This window comes from Aureobasidium namibiae (genome assembly GCF_000721765.1).
Source record: "Aureobasidium namibiae CBS 147.97 unplaced genomic scaffold scaffold_4, whole genome shotgun sequence".
Lineage (NCBI taxonomy): Eukaryota > Fungi > Ascomycota > Dothideomycetes > Dothideales > Saccotheciaceae > Aureobasidium > Aureobasidium namibiae.
In genome coordinates, this window is record NW_013581205.1 from 33,256 (window position 1) to 53,798 (window position 20,543).

A 20,543-nucleotide genomic window follows, 5' to 3' on the forward strand; every position below is an offset into this window, starting at 1 on the left:
TACCGTCGGGGAGACCGGGGAGAAACCGGAACAACCAGAGACTCCAACCCTCAACCCCGCCACACGGATCCGCAACCGGGGAGCTTGGGAGCGATCATCGCATCAAGCTTTCGTATCGGCTGACGAGCGATAGCATCCGGACTAGTCGCATAATGTTAGGTAGTACGTCTTTATAGTCATTGCTGTCGCCAAGAGCACAACAACATTGCTATACGCTTGCAAGTATACTCGACGAACAGACACCATGGCGTACACCGAAATGTCGCACGTGTTACATGCTGGTCCTCTGGGCTATCTGGAAGGTCTCACAATCTCATCGAGTAACACGCCAAGTCTACACTACTTTGGAGGCCTTCACTATGCTTTGCCTCCAACGGGCACTCATCGCTTTCGATTACCTCGTAAACTTCCACCAGGCTATATTTATGGCACCAAAGAAGCTCCAGGCCAGCACACCGGAGGAACCAACCTCTGTCCACAGCCACCAAGTCGACTCCCGCTTCCTTTGTTCTTGTTCGATGAGGATTGCTTGCAGCTGAACATCTGGATCCCAGCTGGCGAGGCACCAAAAGATGGCTGGCCGGTGTTCTTCTACCTGCATGGCGGTTTCTTGCAATGGGGCACTGCGAACTGGAAACCGTCTTCTCTTGTGCCGTTGCTTGGGGATTCCGCTTTTCGTGCCATAGTCGTCCTTCCTGCCTATCGGTTGAACGCGTTTGGGTTCCTGACAGGGAAGGCTTTTGCGGAAGAGCAATCGACGGACGGAGCGAGTATTGGTAACATGGGACTCTGGGACCAAAGAGCGGCGTTGGAATGGGTTCGTCGCAATATCGCAAACTTTGCTGGCGATGCCGATAACATTACTGTTGCTGGGTATTCGGCAGGTGCATACTCCACTTTCCATCAGCTGGCTCACGAGCTCTATCGAGTTCCTGCTCAGGAACGTATCATCAGGCGGGTCATCATGCTGTCTAATGGTGCCGGGCTCAAACCCAAGACTCTCAGCGAACATCAGGCCCAATTTGATGAGTTTGTCGAGAAACTCGACATACCCTCCAACCTCGAGGACTCTGCTAAGCTAGCCAAGCTCCGAGGACTACCCTATCAGCAACTGGTAGACGTGCAACAGAAGATGAAGATATCAGAGTTCAGGCCTGTCGCTGACAGTAGATTCTACCCAGAAGACCTGTTTGCTAGGATCAATGAAGGAGACTTTGCCCGAAGGATGCAAGAATGTGGGATCACCATTCTCAGTGGAGAGTGCAGAGACGAGCACACAGTCTACAGAAACTGGCGCACACCAGGAAACTCACTCGACTCACTGCGTACACGTCTCTATGCAGAATACCCCAGAAACGATGTAGACAAGGTTCTACGTCACTATTGCGGCTTGGAAGAAGAGCTTCCTTCGCACTGCGAAAATTGGCAAGATCTTTTTGGCCGCATCTACGCTGACCTACAAGTCCATCACCTCCAGAGAGGCTTCTTCAACGCTCTCTTTCAACACGGACTTCGTCCAGGCAAGGATGTATTGCGCTATCGGTTCGACCGACGCTTGATGTGCGTTGACGCAACACTGCCACCAGAATGGGGCGTCACACATTCCTCCGACGTGCCAATCTGGTTGTGGGGCTCTGACTTTCCTGGCGGCTTGACCGATCAAGAGAAGGTGTGGTTGAGAGATTGGAATGAACAGTTTGCGAGGTTTGTGAATGGTGAGGAGGTGACCTGGGGAACCGGATCGCCGAAACATGTAAGGAGGTGGAGGAGCGATGGTGAAACGGATATATGGGAAGATGACATGTGGGAGCAAGGGATCGAAGTTTGGAATATCGTACATAGCGGTCCATAGTCAGTACGTCATTGACACGCTGACCGTCTCGTAATCATCTGAATAGGTAAAGGACGATAGCGGGGCTTCATGAAACATATCTTGGACGAATTGTCATGAAACCAGATCAACAGGAGATGTGCAAGCGGGACAACGGAGACAGAGACGGTTTTCCAATTTGTACGACCCATCGACATCGAATTTAACCCAGCTTAGCTACTTGAGCTCAAGCGCGTCTTGAATCAATCTCAATGCCCCAAACAAGAGATTATCATGATGCTTGCGCGCGACGAGCTGCAATCCCAACGACGCCCCTGCGAAATCAGCACGTTCATACATACGACGAACATATTGGTCCTCAACGCCAATGTCTTGCTGATCAGCATACTTCTCCACGCCCTTCGCTTCTGCAACGAGTGGTGTTGGGATGGCGACGGCTGGATAATCAACCAGATTCCATACACTAGTGTAGCCCTTGTAGATAGCTGTGTCATGGGCAGGAGCGGGTCCAACGAACACAGGCATCAAGACCAGATCTACATCTTGTTCGTTCCAGTGTGCTGCCATCTCGCGGCGGAAGTCGTCTCGCTCTGCTCGCAGCATGGATATCTGGTTGACATGACTAGAGTCGGTGGCTTTGTCGAGTACGGCTGTAGATAAGAGATGCTCTGGCTCGCCTGATGCAGCGAGAAGCTTACGAAAACCAACACCACCGTCTGGTGTGAAGATGCGGCGTGTCAAGTCCAGTGCCTCGCGGGCTCTGTATGGCGTGAATTTCTTGACTTCGACATCCGGACGTGCGTCCAGTCTCTGCTGCGCCCATGAGATAGCACGGGTCAAGGGCGGCATTGGTGTGATCATGTCATCCATGGCCATGATACCGATCTTGAGTCTCGGCGCGGTTGATGTTTTTGTGCCTGTCCATGGAATAGGTACTAGAAGCGGATCTTTAAGATATGGTCTGGAGTCGATGACGGTGCGCATAAACAGATCCATGTCTCTCAACGATCGACACATTGGCCCTACACATGGCTGGATATTGAGGCCGGCTGCGAATCCTCGGGGCAGAAGGCCTTGCATTGGCAAGATATTCGCTGTAGGTTTGAAGCCATACAGACCGCAGAAGGCAGATGGAGCTCGGATACTGCCTCCCAAGTCTGAGCCCACGCCCAGAACAGATCCGCGGAGTGCGACGAGGGCCGCCTCACCACCTGAGGAACCACCAGCTGACAAGTGAATGTTGTACGGATTCAACACTCGTCCCATATAGTTGTCACTCTCCATATGCAAGAGACCTTGAGGCTGCATTGTTTTGACGTAAAAGACAGCTCCGGAGTCCCGAAGTATGGACACCAGCAAGCTATCATTGTCGCTGACATGATTTGAGGCAAGAAACCCGTAGGACGTTCCTCTTCCTCGAATGGCAATATGTTCCTTTAGACTTAATGGAACTCCGTGTAATGGTCCGACGGTGTGTCCATGCTCATCGAGATAGTCGTCCAGTGACTTGGCTTGCTTGATCGCTTCTTCAGGGAACCACTGAGTCAGGCAGTTGCTGATTTGATGGCAGATGATTGCTCGCTTTGAGAACGCAGTCGCAACGGCTACCGCAGTATACTTGCGCTGGGCAATAGCCTTTGCTAGGTCGACTGCATCGTAGTCTTCCGTGATAGCGATCTCCTCGGCGCTGAGAATGCCGCATGACCGAGGAATTTCAGTGACGTCCGTTGGCGGTTTGTCAATCACGTGGCGTGCGATGATATAATCCTGCGGTATCTTTGCATCAAATTGATTGATGAGATGGCGGCGAGTTTTCTCGAAAGCAGCGTCGCCTGCGGGGACAGGAAAAGTTTGTATGACCGGAACAGCTCGTCCCTTATTCACATCAATTTGCGTGGTCAATGTGGCGGCGTTGCCGATAGCCATCGTATTGAGTTGCGAGTAGAGGCTTGAGTCGTTTGGATGCAGTGCTGAAGACACTAGTTGGTATGAGCGGAGTTAGTTTCTGGAGATGTGTCATTACTTGAGCTGCGATATGGCTGTCAAGTATGTGGCTCTTCTCTGCTCAATTGTCGATACCACCTATCGACAGCGGGGAGACTCGCGGAGCAAAAGCGAAACCTGTCGCGTCGATAACAATGCTTACATGTTGATTGTTACTAACCACGCTATGCCGCTTCCGATCTCGCGGATTTCGGCATCGTTTCGGTTCACGCAGGGTATCCCTCCCCGCGGCTGCTAATTGTTTGTTAGGCTCAAGGTGTTTCCGATATGTTCGTTCTCTAAGCCAGTCCGGGATGTGGAAACCAGCCCGATATAGTGAGTCCATTGTCACGAGAGATGTTTGTTGTCCTCAAGGAGTGGCAGAGCTCAGAGCACCCCGAAGGAGGCCGAGCATCTGCGTGCACGAGCCCTCGGTAGGGTGTTGGCTACAACGAGACTCAATGGTCATCCATACGTCGAGACCCTGCTTCCTGCACTTTTCGACCACCTCCAGATGAATGTTCCAAAACTGGATCTCGGATTGCGAGGGTCACGAGTGACCTGCGTAGCAGATTCGGTTTGGTCGCAAGATGGACCATGGCTGTCGCGAACTAAAAGTGGCAAGATCGCGGGGTCAGAGCGGTTGTCTCACTCGCCACACATGACGCCCGCTTATTTCCTTCGCCAAATGACCTTCGTGCAACAACATCCTGGCACCGACAATCTGGCCTACAGGACAGAAGCTATTCTCACGCATCCAAGCGCATTTGTGACAGTCTTGCTCGACTTTTCCTGTTCAAATCTGCTCCCCGTCGATAGACATGCCTTCTCTTGTCTCGTTTGCTCCGGCAATCAACGGCCGCGTCACCGCCATTCCTTCGAAGCTTGCGCCAGGAGCCAGCCTGATACTTGTATACAAGTATAAGCACTAGGCGCGAGGCTTGAGTACGCTTGGCTTCGCAGCCCCCCTCCAGATAGAGTGTATTGGCTACCGGCCTGTAGCACTCACATGGAACTTACCATCCAGGCATCAGCGGACGGAAGTTGTGCCTTTTCCTCCATTGAACAATCGGAGCCTCAGAGACATCACGAGACATAGGCTTTGCCAAATGGGGTGTTAAGCTCTGCTTGCTTGAGGATCTGGTTCGACATCACTACCGTCCCATACGGAGACCAGGCCGCCATCACAGCCACGCGCAGGTTGACAATTCGTTGCACATGCGCGGAAAGTCGACAGCAACGCCTGCACATCAGCTATGTCGACCAGAAGTCTTCAGGTCACGAGGTGTGATGTGATATCTGGGTGCCGCAGGTTCGATCGTATTCTTGATGAAGTCGCCTGAACTTTCCACACGCATCTGTTTCTGGAATGTCGCCCAGCTGTTTTTGGAAAACATTCAAGGTTCATGCACCCCGGAGGCGAGAAGTCTCGCGTGACAGAGCCGAGGAATTACCCTGAGATGTCTGTACCGAATCTGGTATCTATACTCGGGAATACTGCGCTGAATGGCAGCTGACATATGGCACCGAGCTGATACGATCTCACGGCATCACCGTCAATCTCGACCGCTCGAACAGCAAGCTGAAGCAAGCATCAGCGCTGAACGAGCACAAGTATCCAAGCGAGTGTACCTGTTCCTGATAACCGGTCCAGGACGAACCCGAGTTTGCATGTGTCTACGCTATACATATAGCCAGGTCGGTGTACATGTTACAAGTTCCTTGTCAACAACACACTCATATCTATTTTTTCCAGCTACCATGAAGCTTTCTTGGCCAAGCTCTGTCCTCTGGACCATAACGTGCTATATCGGACATGCCGCAGCGGTCGCCTCAACTGACAGCTACCGAGATGCGGACGTTGCACAAACGGGCTATTTGCCGAACCACAACATGGTAAGAACGAAATTTGCCCTCTTTCTCTCTGAGCCTCGCTGATCAGTCAGGACCCGGCCGTTGTTGATAGCGCACAATTCGGACAGCTCTGGAAGGTATCTTTCAATGCCAAAGAACAGTTCTATGCCAAACCCTTGGTTTTTACACCAGCAGCCACCGGCGTCCAAATCTTGTTCCTTGCCTCGTCTCAAAACTACATCCGTACCCTCAACGCCAAGACTGGTGCCATCATCAACACACGTCAAGTACATACTCCTTTCCTGCAGTCTGACATTGGATGCACCGACATCCCTAACACCATTGGTATCATTGGCACACCGATTATCGATCCGGCCACAGAGATTGCATACTTCTTCTCAAAGACATACATTCCCAACTATCGCGTCGCAGGCAATACTGGCGTTCCGAATGGTGTCTACTACTTTCACGGCGTCTCTCTTGCTACGTTGCAAGATGTCCCAGGCTATCCTATCCTGATCGATGGTAGTGTTGCAGACAACGATGCCCAAGATTACTTTGTCGGTGGAGTCATCTTGCAACGTCCATCGCTTGTGCAGGTCGGCAACTATGTTTATGGAGGGTTTGGCGGGCACTGCGACCTGTTCAACTACACTGGACTGGTAGTTGGCATCGACATCGTGAACAAGAACATCGCCTCACAATGGGCTGTGAGTGTCGGCCCTCTGACACCCCACAGCGACAGTCTGTTGCAGAATGGAGCTGGTGGTCAAGGTGGTATCTGGCAATCTGGCGTTGGTCTCTCTACTGATGGCAGTCGGCTTTTCTTCGCGACAGGAAATGGCAATGCGGATCAGAACAACGGCAAGTCTACCTATCTGTCTCGATCCGGAACATTCTCGACGCAAGAAGGCTTGGTGTTATCGTTTCGTTGCTAACTTCTGGTTAGGCGTTCCCGCTTCTGGACGCAGTGGCTGCCAAACCCTGGGTGAATCAGTGGTCAACCTCGCAATCGACACATCGACAGGGAAGCTTAGCACTCAAGATTACTTCCAGCCTTATGACTACGAGAATATGGATGGCGGTGACCAAGATTTTGGATCCGGTGGCGTGACATTGCTGGATCCCACTGTCTTCAAGGGCACAGGAGTCAGTCGTATGGCTGTCGGTGCGGGCAAGAATGGAAAGATCTACGTTCTAAACGCGGACAACTTGGGCGGCTACAAACAAGGCTCAGGCGGCAGTGATGGCATCCTCCAGACCATCAACACTCAGAAGGCAGTTTTTGGTGGCTCCGGCTCATATCCCCTCGAAGGTGGATTTCTCTACTCGACACCAGTGGGCTACCCTACCTACGTATATCAGCTGGGCTTCGACGGATCCGGCGTACCTCAATTTGCGCAAGTCGCCACCACCAAAGAGGTTTCGGCCGGTCGTGTCGGAGTTGGTGTACCTACAGTCACTAGCTTAGATGGGCAGCCTGGTACTGCTATCCTCTGGATGACAGATCCGGACGCTGGAATCCGTGCTTGGTATGCCGTACCCAAGTCCGACGGTACCATGAAGTCCATCGCTATGCCTCAAATCCAGGGCGTGAACAAGTTCCAGCGACCCAGCTTTGGTGACACTCGACTGTACACGACAGACGCGACAGGCAATCTCTATTGTCTTGGTTCCCCAGTGAATCTGCCACTGAACTGTAGTTCTCCTGTCGACTTTGGCAGTGTGTCCCTCGGATCATTCTCGAAACAGACCGTCACTTGCACTGCCTTGATCAACATCAACCAGATCGTCAACATTCAGACTGCCGACGCCAACTTCGTTGTTCATCTGGCCGATCTGCCCAGGGGTGCCATTGCCGCAGGACAGCAGTTCAGCTTTCCAGTTAGTTGGAATCTGACTCAAGCTGTTGTCACCAACGCTGTCAATGCGTCCTTTGGAAACACTAGCCCGGGTTTCAAGTCTACACCTTTGACGATCACGACGAACAATGCTGTAACAGGCTTCGCAACCGTCTTCCCGATCTCCCTGACCGGTAAAGAAGTGAGCCAAGCTCCGTTCCTAGATACGACACCATCGACAGTCGATTTTGGCGGAGTCATCCTGGTTGGCTCGTCCGGGGATTCTGATGGCAAGACTATCGGCTCCACCATGACCATTCGCAATGATGGTATTGCTCCTCTTCTGATCACTGGTTACGCCTGGACGCAAAATGAGATCGACGACGATGATGTTGAATGGACCAATGTCACTCAATCAGACAACGGAACGTCTATCCTGGGCCCAGGATTCTATGCGACCAATCTTCCCGCCGTGAACTCCACTGTTCAACCATCGCAGTCGATCATCGTGAATCTAGTCTTTGCGCCTGATGATGGCATCGGAAACTACTTCTCGTTCTTCAACATCTGGACAAATGGTGGTGCAACCGATACGATCTTGGAAGGGTCAGCATCGACGGCACCAATAGCCAACATGTCTATCTCAACAAGTGAACATGGCTGGGCTGACGTGACAACGCAAAGCGCCCCAGTCATGGACTTTGGTTATGTTCAAGCAGGCACGACTCAATCATTGCAGATACAGATCTGTAACGAGGGCGGCTCAGTGCTTGATATCTCGAAAAGCAAGCCACCAAACGGCATCTTCTTCATCAACGACCCAGCCGAGCTTCACGAAGAGCTTCAGATTGCACCAAATAGTTGTGTGTATGGAACAGTGCTGATGTCGCCGCCCACGGAGCATTACAACCAGCCTGATCAGCCTGTCAACAATACTTGGACGCTCAACACCGACGATCTAAACTTCGGTGTCCATATTGTTCAGATTCAAGGCATCATTCAAAGTGTTCACGTTGGCCCACAGAACAGCACTGGCAACCCGGTCTACACCTATCTAGGCTGCTTCCAAGACAATACCAATGGAAAGATCCTGCCGAACCAATTATATGCTGGTAACAATAACACCAATGGGTTATGTCAGAATCTAGCAACTCCGGGAGGTTACGTTTTCGCAGGTACAGAGTACCAGATCGAGTGCTACGCTGGCAACACTCCGCCTCCGCTCAACTTACAAGTTCAAGACTCGCTCTGCAACTTTGCATGCGCCGGCAATCAAAATGATACTTGTGGAGGTAATACCGGCGCAGGACTCATCTCGGTGTTCTATGACGCTACACGTTTCACACCGGGCAGTAATGCAACATCAGGACCTGGCGGTCTGCCCATCCCGTCGAGCGTAGGTAACTTTACCTATGCAGGCTGCTGGTCAGATAATGTCAATGGTCGAGCACTGAGCGGCCTTGCTCCTAACCCTCCTGCTGCCGGCACTACGTATGAGAGCTGCGCCGCCGCTTGCCTCGGTTGGGAATTTTTTGGGTTGGAATATGCCAACCAGTGCTACTGTGGCAATTCAATGGCCAATGGCGCCGTGCTTCAGGCGAGCACAAACCCGGACATCAATGGTTGCAGCATGTTCTGCCAAGGTAACTCATCGGAGTACTGTGGTGGACCAAACCGTCTGAATGTGTTCCAATACAATGGCACAGTACCGATCTCTTCGAGCAACGGGGCAGGTAACAACGGGAACAACAATAACAATAATAACAACAATGTGAATCCTGGACCCGCAGCCACTACAGGCATCCAGAACATGACTTCTGACGGCAATTATGCCTACTTCGGCTGCTGGCTCGACAACGTTGCTGGCCGAGCATTAGCGATGAATCCTCTCAACGGGCAGACCGTGGGTCCGGATTCATGCGCCGCAGCGTGCTCGGGCTATCAATTCGCCGGTCTCGAATACGCGGACGAATGTTATTGTGGCAATACTCTTGGAGGCAACTCTACGGTCGCACCAGGAGGGAGCAACCCAGCTCTGAATGGCTGCAACATGGCATGCGCAGGACCCTCAAACTTTACATGCGGAGGTCCCAATCGCTTGACCGTGTACAGTCTGAACGCCAACACCAACGTCACTCGTATCGTTGATCCCGTCACAGTTGGCAACTTCGGCAATTGGACTTACCAAGGTTGCTACTCAGAGGCCACCAACAGTCGGGCGCTGTCTCAGGTACAGATGCCCATTTCAGGCTCAAATATGACAGTGCAGAACTGTGCTGCTGCCTGCACAGGGTATCTGTACGCCGGAGTCGAGTACTCGTCGCAGTGCTTCTGCTCGAACTTCCTATCCGCTGGTTCGAATCTGGTGGCTGGCTCGTCTCCAGCTAGTACTGGCTGCAACATGTTGTGCACTGCTAATTCTACTCAGTACTGTGGTGGTCCGAACAGGTTGAACCTCTACATGGCGAAGCAGGTGCAGTCTAGCAGCTCTTCATCGTCATCGAGTCCGTCCAGTACTTCTTCGATGCAACCACCCACGTCGCTGAGCTCGAGTGGTGCACTTGCAAGCTCGTCGGGCAGCTCCACTACCTCGTCAGAATCGACCATTTCCTCCGGACTCCTCGCTACTTCGTCCTCCAGTCTGACAAGCTCGAATGATCCAAGCAATACATCATCTGGATCGACAGCGTCGATGTCAAGTACTGGACCATACTCGCTCTCGAGCTCCGCATGGTCTACGTCCCTGGCCTCATCCTCGCCTTCATCTGCAATTTCTCCTTCCAACACAACCATACCTGCGCTGTCCTCGAGTTCGTCATCATTGGTCTCTCCGAACATGAGCTCCGTTCTATCAGGATCGCAGATCTCAACCTCGAATAGCTACAAGCCGACTGCTGTGTCTTCTTCCCTGTCGACTGTCTCATTTTCGATGTCGCAGAATATCTCTATCTCGACGTCAAGCTCAGCCTCGCAAGCAAGCTCATCGGTGTCTATGGCTTCAACCACGAACGTATCATCCATGGTGTCCTTGTTGACAAACTCGTCAACAGTGTCGAGCTCTATGATCTCGACAAGCTCACCCTCTACACAAAGTCTTTCAGCATCGACTGTATCGTCTAGCGTGTCAGCGTCGACCATCTTGTCTGCTTCACCAAACACGTCAACCCCCTCCACTTCGTCTGTCGCTGCCGGCTCGTCGGCCACGTCATCTTCATCAGTGTCTTCAAATCATCCGGCGGGAAGTACGTCCGCCCCAAGCTCGCCTTCTGGGTCATCATCAAGATCTGCTTCCGCTTCGAGTGGCTCTGTCAGCCAGGTTGCGACATCATCCCCATCGAGCTATGTTTCGTCAACAAGTATCAGCTCCACATCCCCCTCCTTTTCGAGCACAACTAGCACCTCGAGTCCCTCATTTTCATTATCCTCGGCCACGCCAACACCATCAATTTCCATGACATCGAGCAGTGCTTCGTCGCCTGCGGTGAGCACAACTTCTAGTTTAATTAGCTCTTCGTCAGCGGCTGCGACAATTGCTGGAGGATGGACTGCCTATGGATGTTACACCGAAGCAACCAACATGCGTGCGCTTTCTGACCTGCAGAACCCAATCTCTGGAAACAATATCACCAACGAGAACTGCGCCAAAGCATGCGCTGGCTACACATTTTTTGGAACAGAGTACTCATCAGAGTGCTATTGCGGATACCAACTGAACGCCGGCTCGGTACCTGCGTCCAGCGGCTGCAATATGCCATGCTCAGGAAACAGCGCAGAAACCTGTGGTGGCGGCAACAGATTGACAGTCTACAAGTCGCAATCTTCTCCACCAGTACAGCCCGTGACTGTCGGTAATTTGACTGGCGTGCAGTATCTTGGTTGCTACTCTGAAGCTACCAACAGTAGAGCATTGACCGACAAGCAGTATGCAGTACCCGCTGCAAACGTCACAGTCGAAGCATGCATGAAGGCTTGCGTAGGCTATCGATATTGGGGTCTGGAGTATGCGTCCCAGTGCTTCTGTGGCAATGTGATCCACACCGGCTCTGCTCTGGTGCAAGGGTCTACGCCATCGCAGACAGGTTGCAATATGGTGTGTCAAGGGAACAGCACTGAGTATTGCGGAGGTCCGGACAGGCTGAACATGTATACCAATCTCAACGTGACAGCGGCGGGTCAGCGAAGGTGGTTGTACTCAGGGTACCATTAGGCTAGAAATTTCAAGTCTGATTCTGCTCTTCAAGCTTTTCGAGCACATTGAATGCCGATTTTTCGAATTGTTCCTTGGAGCGCGACTATCTGTCGGTCGTGGGCAAGGCTATGAGCCATGATTTGAGGCGTCGACTTGTCGACAACGTCAGGCTCATGCGCTTCTCAACAGTGAGGGAACTGGAGAATCCGCCTAGTATCATGGTTATTGCGATGGTGACTTATATCAGTTGGAGCAGGTCTGCTGGGCGTGCGCGATCGCTCCTTCTTCGACTGCGACCGACCCTTTCTCGTGTGTTGCCAACAGCAAACTCTAATCGGAAAATTTTCATCTCCGAATCTGATTAGATCCTAGGGTCCACTCCCGTGATGGAAATTTGTGCCGACGAAGTCGCGCTCAAGCTCCTTCAAGCATCCGCGCCGTCTTGGCTCTTCTGTACTGCCCTCCCTATCGATCATCATTGCTCACTAGGAATCTGCTCTACGTTGCACAGGCTCGAAGAAACTGCTCCATTGGGGTAGGTCTGTCCCCACGCGATGTCGCAAAGCATCAAGCACATCGCCTTTAACAAGTGTTCAGGGTCGTCTTGTCGACCTGGTAGATGGCGTTCCGTATCATCCTTAGCCTCAGGTCATGGCGCCGTCTCACCGTCTGAGATGCGAGGTTCATCTCTGTTGACAAATCACAACTGTTTCCGAACGCCCCAACATGGCGAGAACACGCTCATGCCCTTTGGGACTTGGCGAGAATCGGCCGTGCAAGTGTTATAACATGAAAAGTGGAGAGTATATCTACCTTGCAAAGTGCCCATCTTATCTGATCCTTGTCACTCGATCCTATCTGATCTTTGTCTCCTTACTGGATCTATTAGATCATCCAGCCCTTCATGTCTTGGCTCCTTCCTTTTCTGCTACTGCCTGCACTCGGTGTTTCGGCTCAGACCGCATCCCCGTCGTATGACTACATTGTCGCCGGAGCTGGCCCTGCTGGTATCATCGTGGCCCAGAGACTTGCAGAGAGCGGAGCAAGCGTGATACTACTCGAAAGAGGCAACGCATCAACCTTCAGTCGGGGAGGACGTGACATCCTACCATGGAACAACACGGTGACACAGTACGATGTGCCTGGCGTGCGACACTACATCAAGACCAGCTTTGCCGACAAAAGCGAATACTGCACAGATACGGCTGGCAACGCAGGTTGTGTCCTGGGAGGCGGCACCATGGTCAATCAGCTCGCGTACATTCCGCCTCAGAACCTCGACTTTGACGACAAGTGGCCTGCTGGCTGGAAGTGGGCTGATGTTGCAAGTGCGGCAGAGAGAGTCCATGCTCGCAATCCTGGATCAACTTGTCCTTCAGCGGATGGCGTCCACTACGATCAGACATCATACACCGCGTTCGCCAACTTCTTCGACACCCAGGGCTACAAATCTGTCGATGCTATTGCTGAGCCCAATTCCAAGCACAACGTCTACAGCCATGCCCCATATAGTGTCAAAGATGGTCTCGTCGCCGGCCCTGTCTTGACTTATCTTCCGCTCGCCCAAGCACTGCCAAACTTCAAACTGCAGCTTCACACCAAAGTGATCCGTGTCGTCAGACAGAGATCCATTGTATCTGGCGTTGAGGTTGAGGTCGTTGGCCAGCGTCAAATTATCAACGTTAGCGCTAGCGGGAGGGTCATTCTGGCATCCGGCGTATTCTCCACTCCCCGTATCTTGTTCAATAGTGGTATCGGACCCAATGATCAGCTGCAGATCGTTGCTAGCAGCGCGTCCACTAACAACGTTACTCTACCCCCAAGTTCTGATTGGATCAACCTCCCTGTCGGTCAAGGAATTAAGGACCACGCAATCGTGACTCTGAACTTCAATACCACTGGACTCGTCGACTTTCTGGATACGCCCTACTTTATCAGTCCATCATCGAATGTCATAGACATGTACAGCCACGGAACCGGCATTCTCACGCAGGGCTACCAGCGTTTCACGATGTGGACATCCAACACCACGTCTGACGGCAGTGTTCGTTTCTTCCAAGGCACGTGCTACGCAAGCGGCCAAAACCAGGTGTCTATGAAGCTCTATCTCACTCACGGTATCACATCCAGTGGTGTCCTTAGTATCACCCCTGCCGGTAACACAGTTTATTCTGTCGATCCCTACCTCAACACTGCCGAAGATAAGTATGCCCTAGCTTCCTTCATCGACAACCTACTCGTTCAGACACGCAAGACTGGCTCGAGCTTGATCTATGCTGGCTCTCCTGCCGATACCGGCGCCTCGCTGTCGAAAGTCTTCACAGGTGGTAGCCACTGGGTGTCAACCGCCAAGATGGGTATTGACGACGGCCGTATCAACAACGGAACATCTGTCGTTGATCTCGAGCTAAAAATATACGGCACCGACAATCTGTTCGTGGTCGACGCTTCCATGCATCCAGATCTGCCTACAGGAAACTTGCAAGCCACCGTTCAGGTTGCCGCCGAGGCTGCTGCCGCCAGAATACTTGCTCTGCCGAAACAATCATTTCTCTCGACATCATCTGTCCTGGGCGCGACCAAGGGTTCTTCGGTCAGTACTTCATCCAGCGACGATGTAATCACGTCATCATCATCTATTGCCACTACGCTCAGCACAGTCGTACCCTCTTCATCTGTTTCGTCAGTCGGATCATCGACTACTTCCTCTTCCAACACCGCGGATCCGACAAACCCTACTTGCCCATCTTCAAACAGTACAACCTTCGTTGCCAAAAGTGGCGCAGTCTTCTTGATCGAGTGCTATATGGATCGCGCCGGGCACGACATGGCATCTGTCAACGTCCCCAGCAATCGCATTGCAGACTGTATCAACAAGTGCGACGCTCTCACGGGATGCGTCGACATTTCCATGTCTGGAACTGCTTGCTACATGAAGAGTGCTGTCGGCGGTAGAGTGGTGCAGAGCAAGTACGTGAGAGGCGCTCGAAAGATCAATGGAAGCATCTGAAAGATCAGGTAGAGTGGTCAGATGATTGAAAGATATGTCGCATGGTCTATTAGCAAAACCGATACGTTACGTTAGATCTTTCTCTGAGATTCTGCTCTGCTTCACACTTGTCGAGGCTGCTCCTAAACTTACACACTATATCGATAGTTGCATTCAATGACAAGGTCTGGATGGGCAGAGGTAGGCCACCGCTCAATCATGCAATATATGCTCCTCAGGCTCTATTCATGCTTCTCCCAGCAGTACGCCATGTGTCTTTGAATATCCACAGCATTACCGACAACTATCTGCAATCAATCCTTGATCAACAACCAGTATGACCAAGACTCTCTTCTTTGACCCTAGCCTATAATCGCATGAACGAGCATTCTCTGTATCGCCTTCTCCTCGCCTGCCTAGGACTGCAAGAATTGGAGTATGATTACTGGACCAGATCGTTCGAGGAAGACTAGGATGATCCTATGCCAGAACCTGATTGCGACACCCCAAGCGCTTCATCCCAAAGTCTCATTAGCGTCGACGTCCTCGAGCGAGCGCTACGCGTGGTCAGGAACACATTGCGAGTATCACACTTACACATTGTGCCTCCAAGAGCGTTCTGGAATTAGTGCCTTCGAAGGATATCTTTTCATGACTTGACAGCTCTGAATATCCTGCATGTTCCTTCACAGCTTCTTGCAGACACGACATCGCGGCTTCACGAATCACTTCCTAGATCACTTTCAGAACTCTAGCTAGATGGATTTGGGTTTTAGGATCCCCATAGATGAAGTTGCTGGTAGGGATCGTCTTGTCTGCTGCTCTACATCATCCAAGGATTCCGCCTCTACAAAGTGCTTTAGTCACCGCTCGCTCCTTCTCCTTCCAATCAATCCGTGCCTTGTGGCAAGTCATTTTCATCCAGATCAGCCAAGTCATCATCTCCGTACAGATCACACAATTCAACGCAGTCGACTTTGGATCCTGGATCAGCTATATTCGAGGCTCCCAACACATTGATTGGAGACAATCGGTAACGTAAGGCTATAGATAATGTCTTTAATGATAGCTAGGGGAATCCAGGAACAGTGAAGTTTGTAGGGGTTGTGTCGTTAACTTGGATATGTCCTGGACTAATAAGGATACCCTTAGCAATGGTAGCGTTATTTAGCACAGTATCAAGCATGTGACTGCCTGTAACAAGTCTAAACTTCTGCTTCTTGCCGCCTGTCATTATCTTCGTTAGTTGAAGAGAAAATCGTCAGGTTTTCGATGGACTTCAGCATACCTTTATGGGCATACGCGGCGTTCCGGAATTCCCAAGGTGTGAATTTGGCATCGGGACTACCTTGCGGACCAAGTTGGTTTGTAAAGAGTCGCGATTCGGTCACCCACTCGACGTCTTCAAAGTTCAACTCGCTCGTCTCGTTGGTGTAGGTCTTCGAAAACTTCTTGCCTGTTCGCTTATTGTGGAGATATGTAGTTCCAGATGACTCGCTGTGCGCTACCACACGAGCGGAAATCACGTCGCCAGCTCGTAAGTTCTCATCCTCATAGAAGGTCTCGAGTGCAGGGTAGAATTCCGTCCACATCTTGTAGTACGGATCTTTCCCTTGTTGAACATAGCAGGATACACCTGGAGCAGATCAGTATGTTGCTTAGTACGGGACACGCCATGATATGGAGTCTAATCACCAGTCTGGATCAAACCGCCGGCTGAGTAACCGCCGATGCCAACCCATCCATCAGATTCGTACGTGTCGTACTGACTATATGGTAGGCCAACGCTACATTTGGGAAGGACGATGTCGGCACTGACCTCCCGCAAATGTTTGCCAGAGTGCACAGCGCCCTGTGGCTCGTCAGTTCTTGGACAATACCCATGTTTGACATTGCACTTACCGCATAAAAGGTTCCATTGATGGTTTCGTCCCCAGCCTTGAGCGCAGGGTCCTCCTTGATCACAGGTGCGGCAATAGCAACGAGTGCTGCCAACAGCCCATTGTAAACAAATCTGGTCAGCATGTTTGAAGTTGTTGAGAGTCTTGGGTTTGATAATGCTTGGAATGACTTGAAAGATGTTCGATAGCAGTCCGATGAATTGACGACTGAAATCAATTGGTTTTTCTTAAATCTGTTGGTGAATCTGGAGGGGACTATATAGCATTGATGCTTGTATACGATATCCCGCTGTTTTGTAGAGCAGAATTTTCTGATAGTGGAAGGTTAGTACAGAGTAGACATCCGTCATAACCTAGGTATGAAGCAATCTTCCGAGGACGCGTAATGGTCGTTATGTTGTCCCTGGCGCTAATTGATGGAAATGTCGGGAATGCTGATTCTAAGCCAAATGTCTGTGCGTACAAGAGAGCATAGGGCTATATCAATATCATTCGGGTCTATTTGCCAAAGTCTAACTACCAGGGCAGCTATCGTCAGGGTCTCGCGATGCACCTGCTGAAGCTAAACGACAAAATTAGTAAGGCTTAGGAGCACCAGGTATTATGTCATCCACATTTCTCCGAAGATTCCACATATCGAGGTTCTCCATACCCCCATATTGCTGCATCAAGTTTGTGTCTTTTGTTCGGAGTTCCAGATTAAGGATAAGAAGCGATCATCGAAGGACTTGCATCGGCAACCATACTGCGCTCGAGGGCAGAACTGGTCCCAGTAGTCCACTCCGGGGGACCGGTTGGGACACCGTCGTCCAGATTAATTGCGGCCTGATAGTTTGTGGTCTCCTTGCCCTCGATCGAGGTCGATCTCTTCGTGAGGAAAGCGGACGGCAGCGAAAGCGCCACCGCTGGTGATAAGGGCAAGGCCACTAGCGACAAGGCCGAGACCAAAGCAATGAATCACATATTGCGCAAGGAGGCCGCTGGCAATAACGACGAGTTTCTGAGAAGAGCGAGCTGATGACATGCTATGTGAGAGATTGCCAGCCTTAAGGAGCAAACACATTTCTTATATACCGCCTGGGGCTACTGTTTCGTGCATGGAAATGCCTCATACACTGATCTGTATGACCTAAGATCGACAATCTCCAACGAGCACATGCTGTTCTCCATCCTCCTCCACTGTCTTTTGCCACCACTATTGAACTCTGAAGAGTTTGATCAACACGGCCGTACTGTCTGCTTGGGGGGTCTATGATAGAATTGTGGTAGACCGAAAACTTTCAGCCCCAGCGTCAACAGGACAACCAACATTTTGTTTGCCAGAGAAAAAAATGGAAGCCTATGTCCCGGATGGTCGATCAACGATCCTTTTTGTCAAGAGTGGTTGGCAACAAAGACCAATGTCTGAGACGTCAACCCTCGAGCTGCCACACCACACCGATCGCGTTGAGGAAGTCCCGCATGATAACACCGGTCTTGCTGATTGTGAAAGCCTCCGTCATCGACTTGAAAGCCGGCGAGTCTCGCCTGCCAGTTTTGGCAAAGTGCCACAGTGCAGTACTGATAGGAAACACTGCCCCATGAGCAGCCCAGAGACCCATCCCTGGGGCAAAGAAATGACCAGCTACCTTTGCGATATTCAAGGCTGGTAGCTCTGGAGTTACCCATACAGGTATGGTGGGCAGCACTTCTTCAAGGACCCAGATATCCATGAAATCCTGGAGTTGTTGGTGGAACTTTCTTAGAGAGCCGTAGAGTATGTTGCACATGGTCCAATACTGTGTGCAGGTCGAGAAGAATCCATGGCCGTGAAGTCGGCAGAAATCGTAGAGTGTGTTGTGTTCTCCACCGTGTCCTGGCATGAAGCTCAAAGGATCAGTACCCAGGTCACAAAGGGGCTTCTTCCCATAGCATAGTCTCAGGACCTTGGACTCCCAGGCCTGCAGATCATAGCAGATAGTCAGAGCGCTGCGCAGCAATTTCATACCATAAGCGATGTGCTGGCTCACCAGACCATCGTCGATGCGAGTTCCATGTTCATGGAAAATATCGAAGTCTTGCAGCAACTGCGGAACAGGGTTGATAAGTTGATACAGTCTGTCTCTCATATTTAGACAGGGGAGTTTCCAATCGAGCTGAGTGAACGCATTCGGCTGACGTTTTGAGAGACCTTGTATGACTGCTGGCAAGCGAACTCCATCATACAAGTCCATGCCTAGGCTTGACAGATGTCTATCACGTCCTCGGAGCTGGATCAGGCGGCACGTGCCTTCGACGTGCATTCGCCAGTCGGCTATCTGATTACGCTTCGGATCCATGGCCGTGGGCTCAGGTGATATCCGTTGTAGCATCTCGAACAGGACAAGAAGTCGACAGCAGGCAAGTACGCTGTCGCCAAGTGCTGCGACGGGATCTTTTAGGGCGATATTGGTCTGTTTGAGTGCTTGGGCATAGAACCATACAGCTCGTACAACCAGTGTACGATCGTTGTTCATCCATCCAAAACCGGTTAGTGCGCAAGCTTGCAAGGCGTTCTTGACATCTTTGTCTGTGTCTGCCAGTTTTCGGATACCAGGTATCCAAGGCGCCGACAATATTCCGCCGATGCTGCCATCTAGAGAAACATCTTCTTGCGGAAGGTAATTGGTCCAAAAGAATTCATCCACAACAAGCGAAGAGTCGGTCTTGGCCAGCGAAACCGCTGAAGGCGATGTCAAGAAGTTGCCTGGCCTGCGACTGCCATCTTGACTGACAAAGACGTACTTTCTCTCCTCGAATGTACATTGTATTCTCAATCTTGAGCAGCGACCGCACGTCGGCTTCTTCATATCGCAGCCTTTCTTCTTGGCTCGGCAGTTGACACAACCTCTTGTGGTTCGCACGCCCTGCATGTTGCTCGTCGTCTCTCAGCCGGTGCGTTTCCAATATGCGATCAACACTTTCCTCCACGTGCACACTATGTCACGCTGGTCGATAAGAGTGCACAAGTCCATCAGCGACTAGGAGCTGTCCAGGGAGAGTCGTGCTGTTACCGGCTATTTGTGGCTTTCGTTATCGTTTGGAAAGGACTGTGTATTTCTATGGTATGAGCTCCGTCTGTGTGTCATTGTGAGAGCGAAGTGGAATTGACAGAATGCAGCACACGGTGAGGCTACGAGCCTGTATGCCTTGCGAGCGGATCCAGCCCCTTATCTATCGGTACTGCCGATAAGCTTCGCAGAATCCTTCGACATGTCGGCGTCATCGGGCCAGCTGTGTTCTGAGAGTATACATGACAACGTACATGTCGTATACTTGGGGCCTGGCATGTGTCATCGTAGAGCGAGGTTTGTGTGTTGCTTCGCGATCGTCAGAATGCTGCAGCGCAGAGGCGTCAAATGTGAGACCATCATCGACTGGGAAACAACAAAGTCTGTCGCGACACTGGTTCACGTCCCGATCGCCAGCAAGCTACAGTGCGTCAGTCTACAGCTCCCGACACGTGCATCTACCGCATCTGCAATAGATCAATCTCTGCAATCCTTCCACCATAATTGATTGGTGTTGGCCAGGAGGCTTGGAAGCTTGGGAGCCGGCGTAACAAAAGGCCGCATCCTTCTGCCTCGCTGTGTCTAACCGCTTCGAGGGGGGACTCTGCGACCGTCGACATCACAAACGCGACTTTCCATCCGCAAAAACAACCACTTGCTTTGGAAATGCACACAGCTCTATACGCAGAAATCCTGCCGATCGGGATGTGAGATGTACAGTCGCAGACTCCATCTCTTTTCGGCATATTCACCAATTGTAATCAACTACCATGATAGCCAAGCTCGAAGGCAAGGTAAGTAATAAAAGGAAGCCTCTGTCTCCAGGAGTAAGCATCCGAATATCGAAAATCCATTCGAATTTCATTCAGCTCCTATCAGAATACCTCTCAACGAAACTCTGTTACCGTTACTCTCTCTGTCGAGAC

The 20,543-nt window shown here is 51.3% G+C and overlaps 6 protein-coding genes across 6 annotated transcripts; 3 read left to right on the forward strand and 3 right to left on the reverse strand.

Annotated features, from left to right (window-relative positions):
• Positions 1-244: 244 nt before the first annotated feature.
• Positions 245-1,852, forward strand: M436DRAFT_61623 (carboxylesterase; the record flags this gene model as incomplete). Its single annotated transcript, XM_013574188.1, has 1 exon — positions 245-1,852. One exon carries the CDS (start codon positions 245-247, stop codon positions 1,850-1,852), a length of 1,608 nt encoding a protein of 535 aa, XP_013429642.1.
• A 195-nt stretch (positions 1,853-2,047) lies between these two features.
• Positions 2,048-4,477, reverse strand: M436DRAFT_70732 (amidase; the record flags this gene model as incomplete). The annotated part of the gene is made up of 2 exons (XM_013574273.1): positions 2,048-3,699; positions 4,474-4,477. 2 exons carry the CDS (start codon positions 4,475-4,477, stop codon positions 2,048-2,050), a joined length of 1,656 nt encoding a protein of 551 aa, XP_013429727.1.
• A 1,098-nt stretch (positions 4,478-5,575) lies between these two features.
• Positions 5,576-11,716, forward strand: M436DRAFT_41476 (WSC-domain-containing protein; the record flags this gene model as incomplete). The annotated part of the gene is made up of 5 exons (XM_013574077.1): positions 5,576-5,710; positions 5,761-6,536; positions 6,581-6,585; positions 6,618-9,214; positions 10,826-11,716. The coding sequence occupies 5 exons, from the start codon at positions 5,576-5,578 to the stop codon at positions 11,714-11,716; spliced, it is 4,404 nt and encodes a 1,467-aa protein (XP_013429531.1).
• An 886-nt stretch (positions 11,717-12,602) lies between these two features.
• Positions 12,603-14,708, forward strand: M436DRAFT_41749 (FAD/NAD(P)-binding domain-containing protein; the record flags this gene model as incomplete). Its single annotated transcript, XM_013574126.1, has 1 exon — positions 12,603-14,708. One exon carries the CDS (start codon positions 12,603-12,605, stop codon positions 14,706-14,708), a length of 2,106 nt encoding a protein of 701 aa, XP_013429580.1.
• A 1,048-nt stretch (positions 14,709-15,756) lies between these two features.
• On the reverse strand, positions 15,757-16,542 carry M436DRAFT_40818 (concanavalin A-like lectin/glucanase; the record flags this gene model as incomplete). The annotated part of the gene is made up of 3 exons (XM_013573954.1): positions 15,757-15,914; positions 15,976-16,323; positions 16,383-16,542. Coding segments are annotated over 3 exons (666 nt in total), but the record flags the coding sequence as incomplete, so codon positions are not given.
• A 1,458-nt stretch (positions 16,543-18,000) lies between these two features.
• M436DRAFT_41797 (uncharacterized protein) lies at positions 18,001-19,479 on the reverse strand (the record flags this gene model as incomplete). Its single annotated transcript, XM_013574133.1, has 1 exon — positions 18,001-19,479. The coding sequence occupies one exon, from the start codon at positions 19,477-19,479 to the stop codon at positions 18,001-18,003; it is 1,479 nt and encodes a 492-aa protein (XP_013429587.1).
• Positions 19,480-20,543: the final 1,064 nt, after the last annotated feature.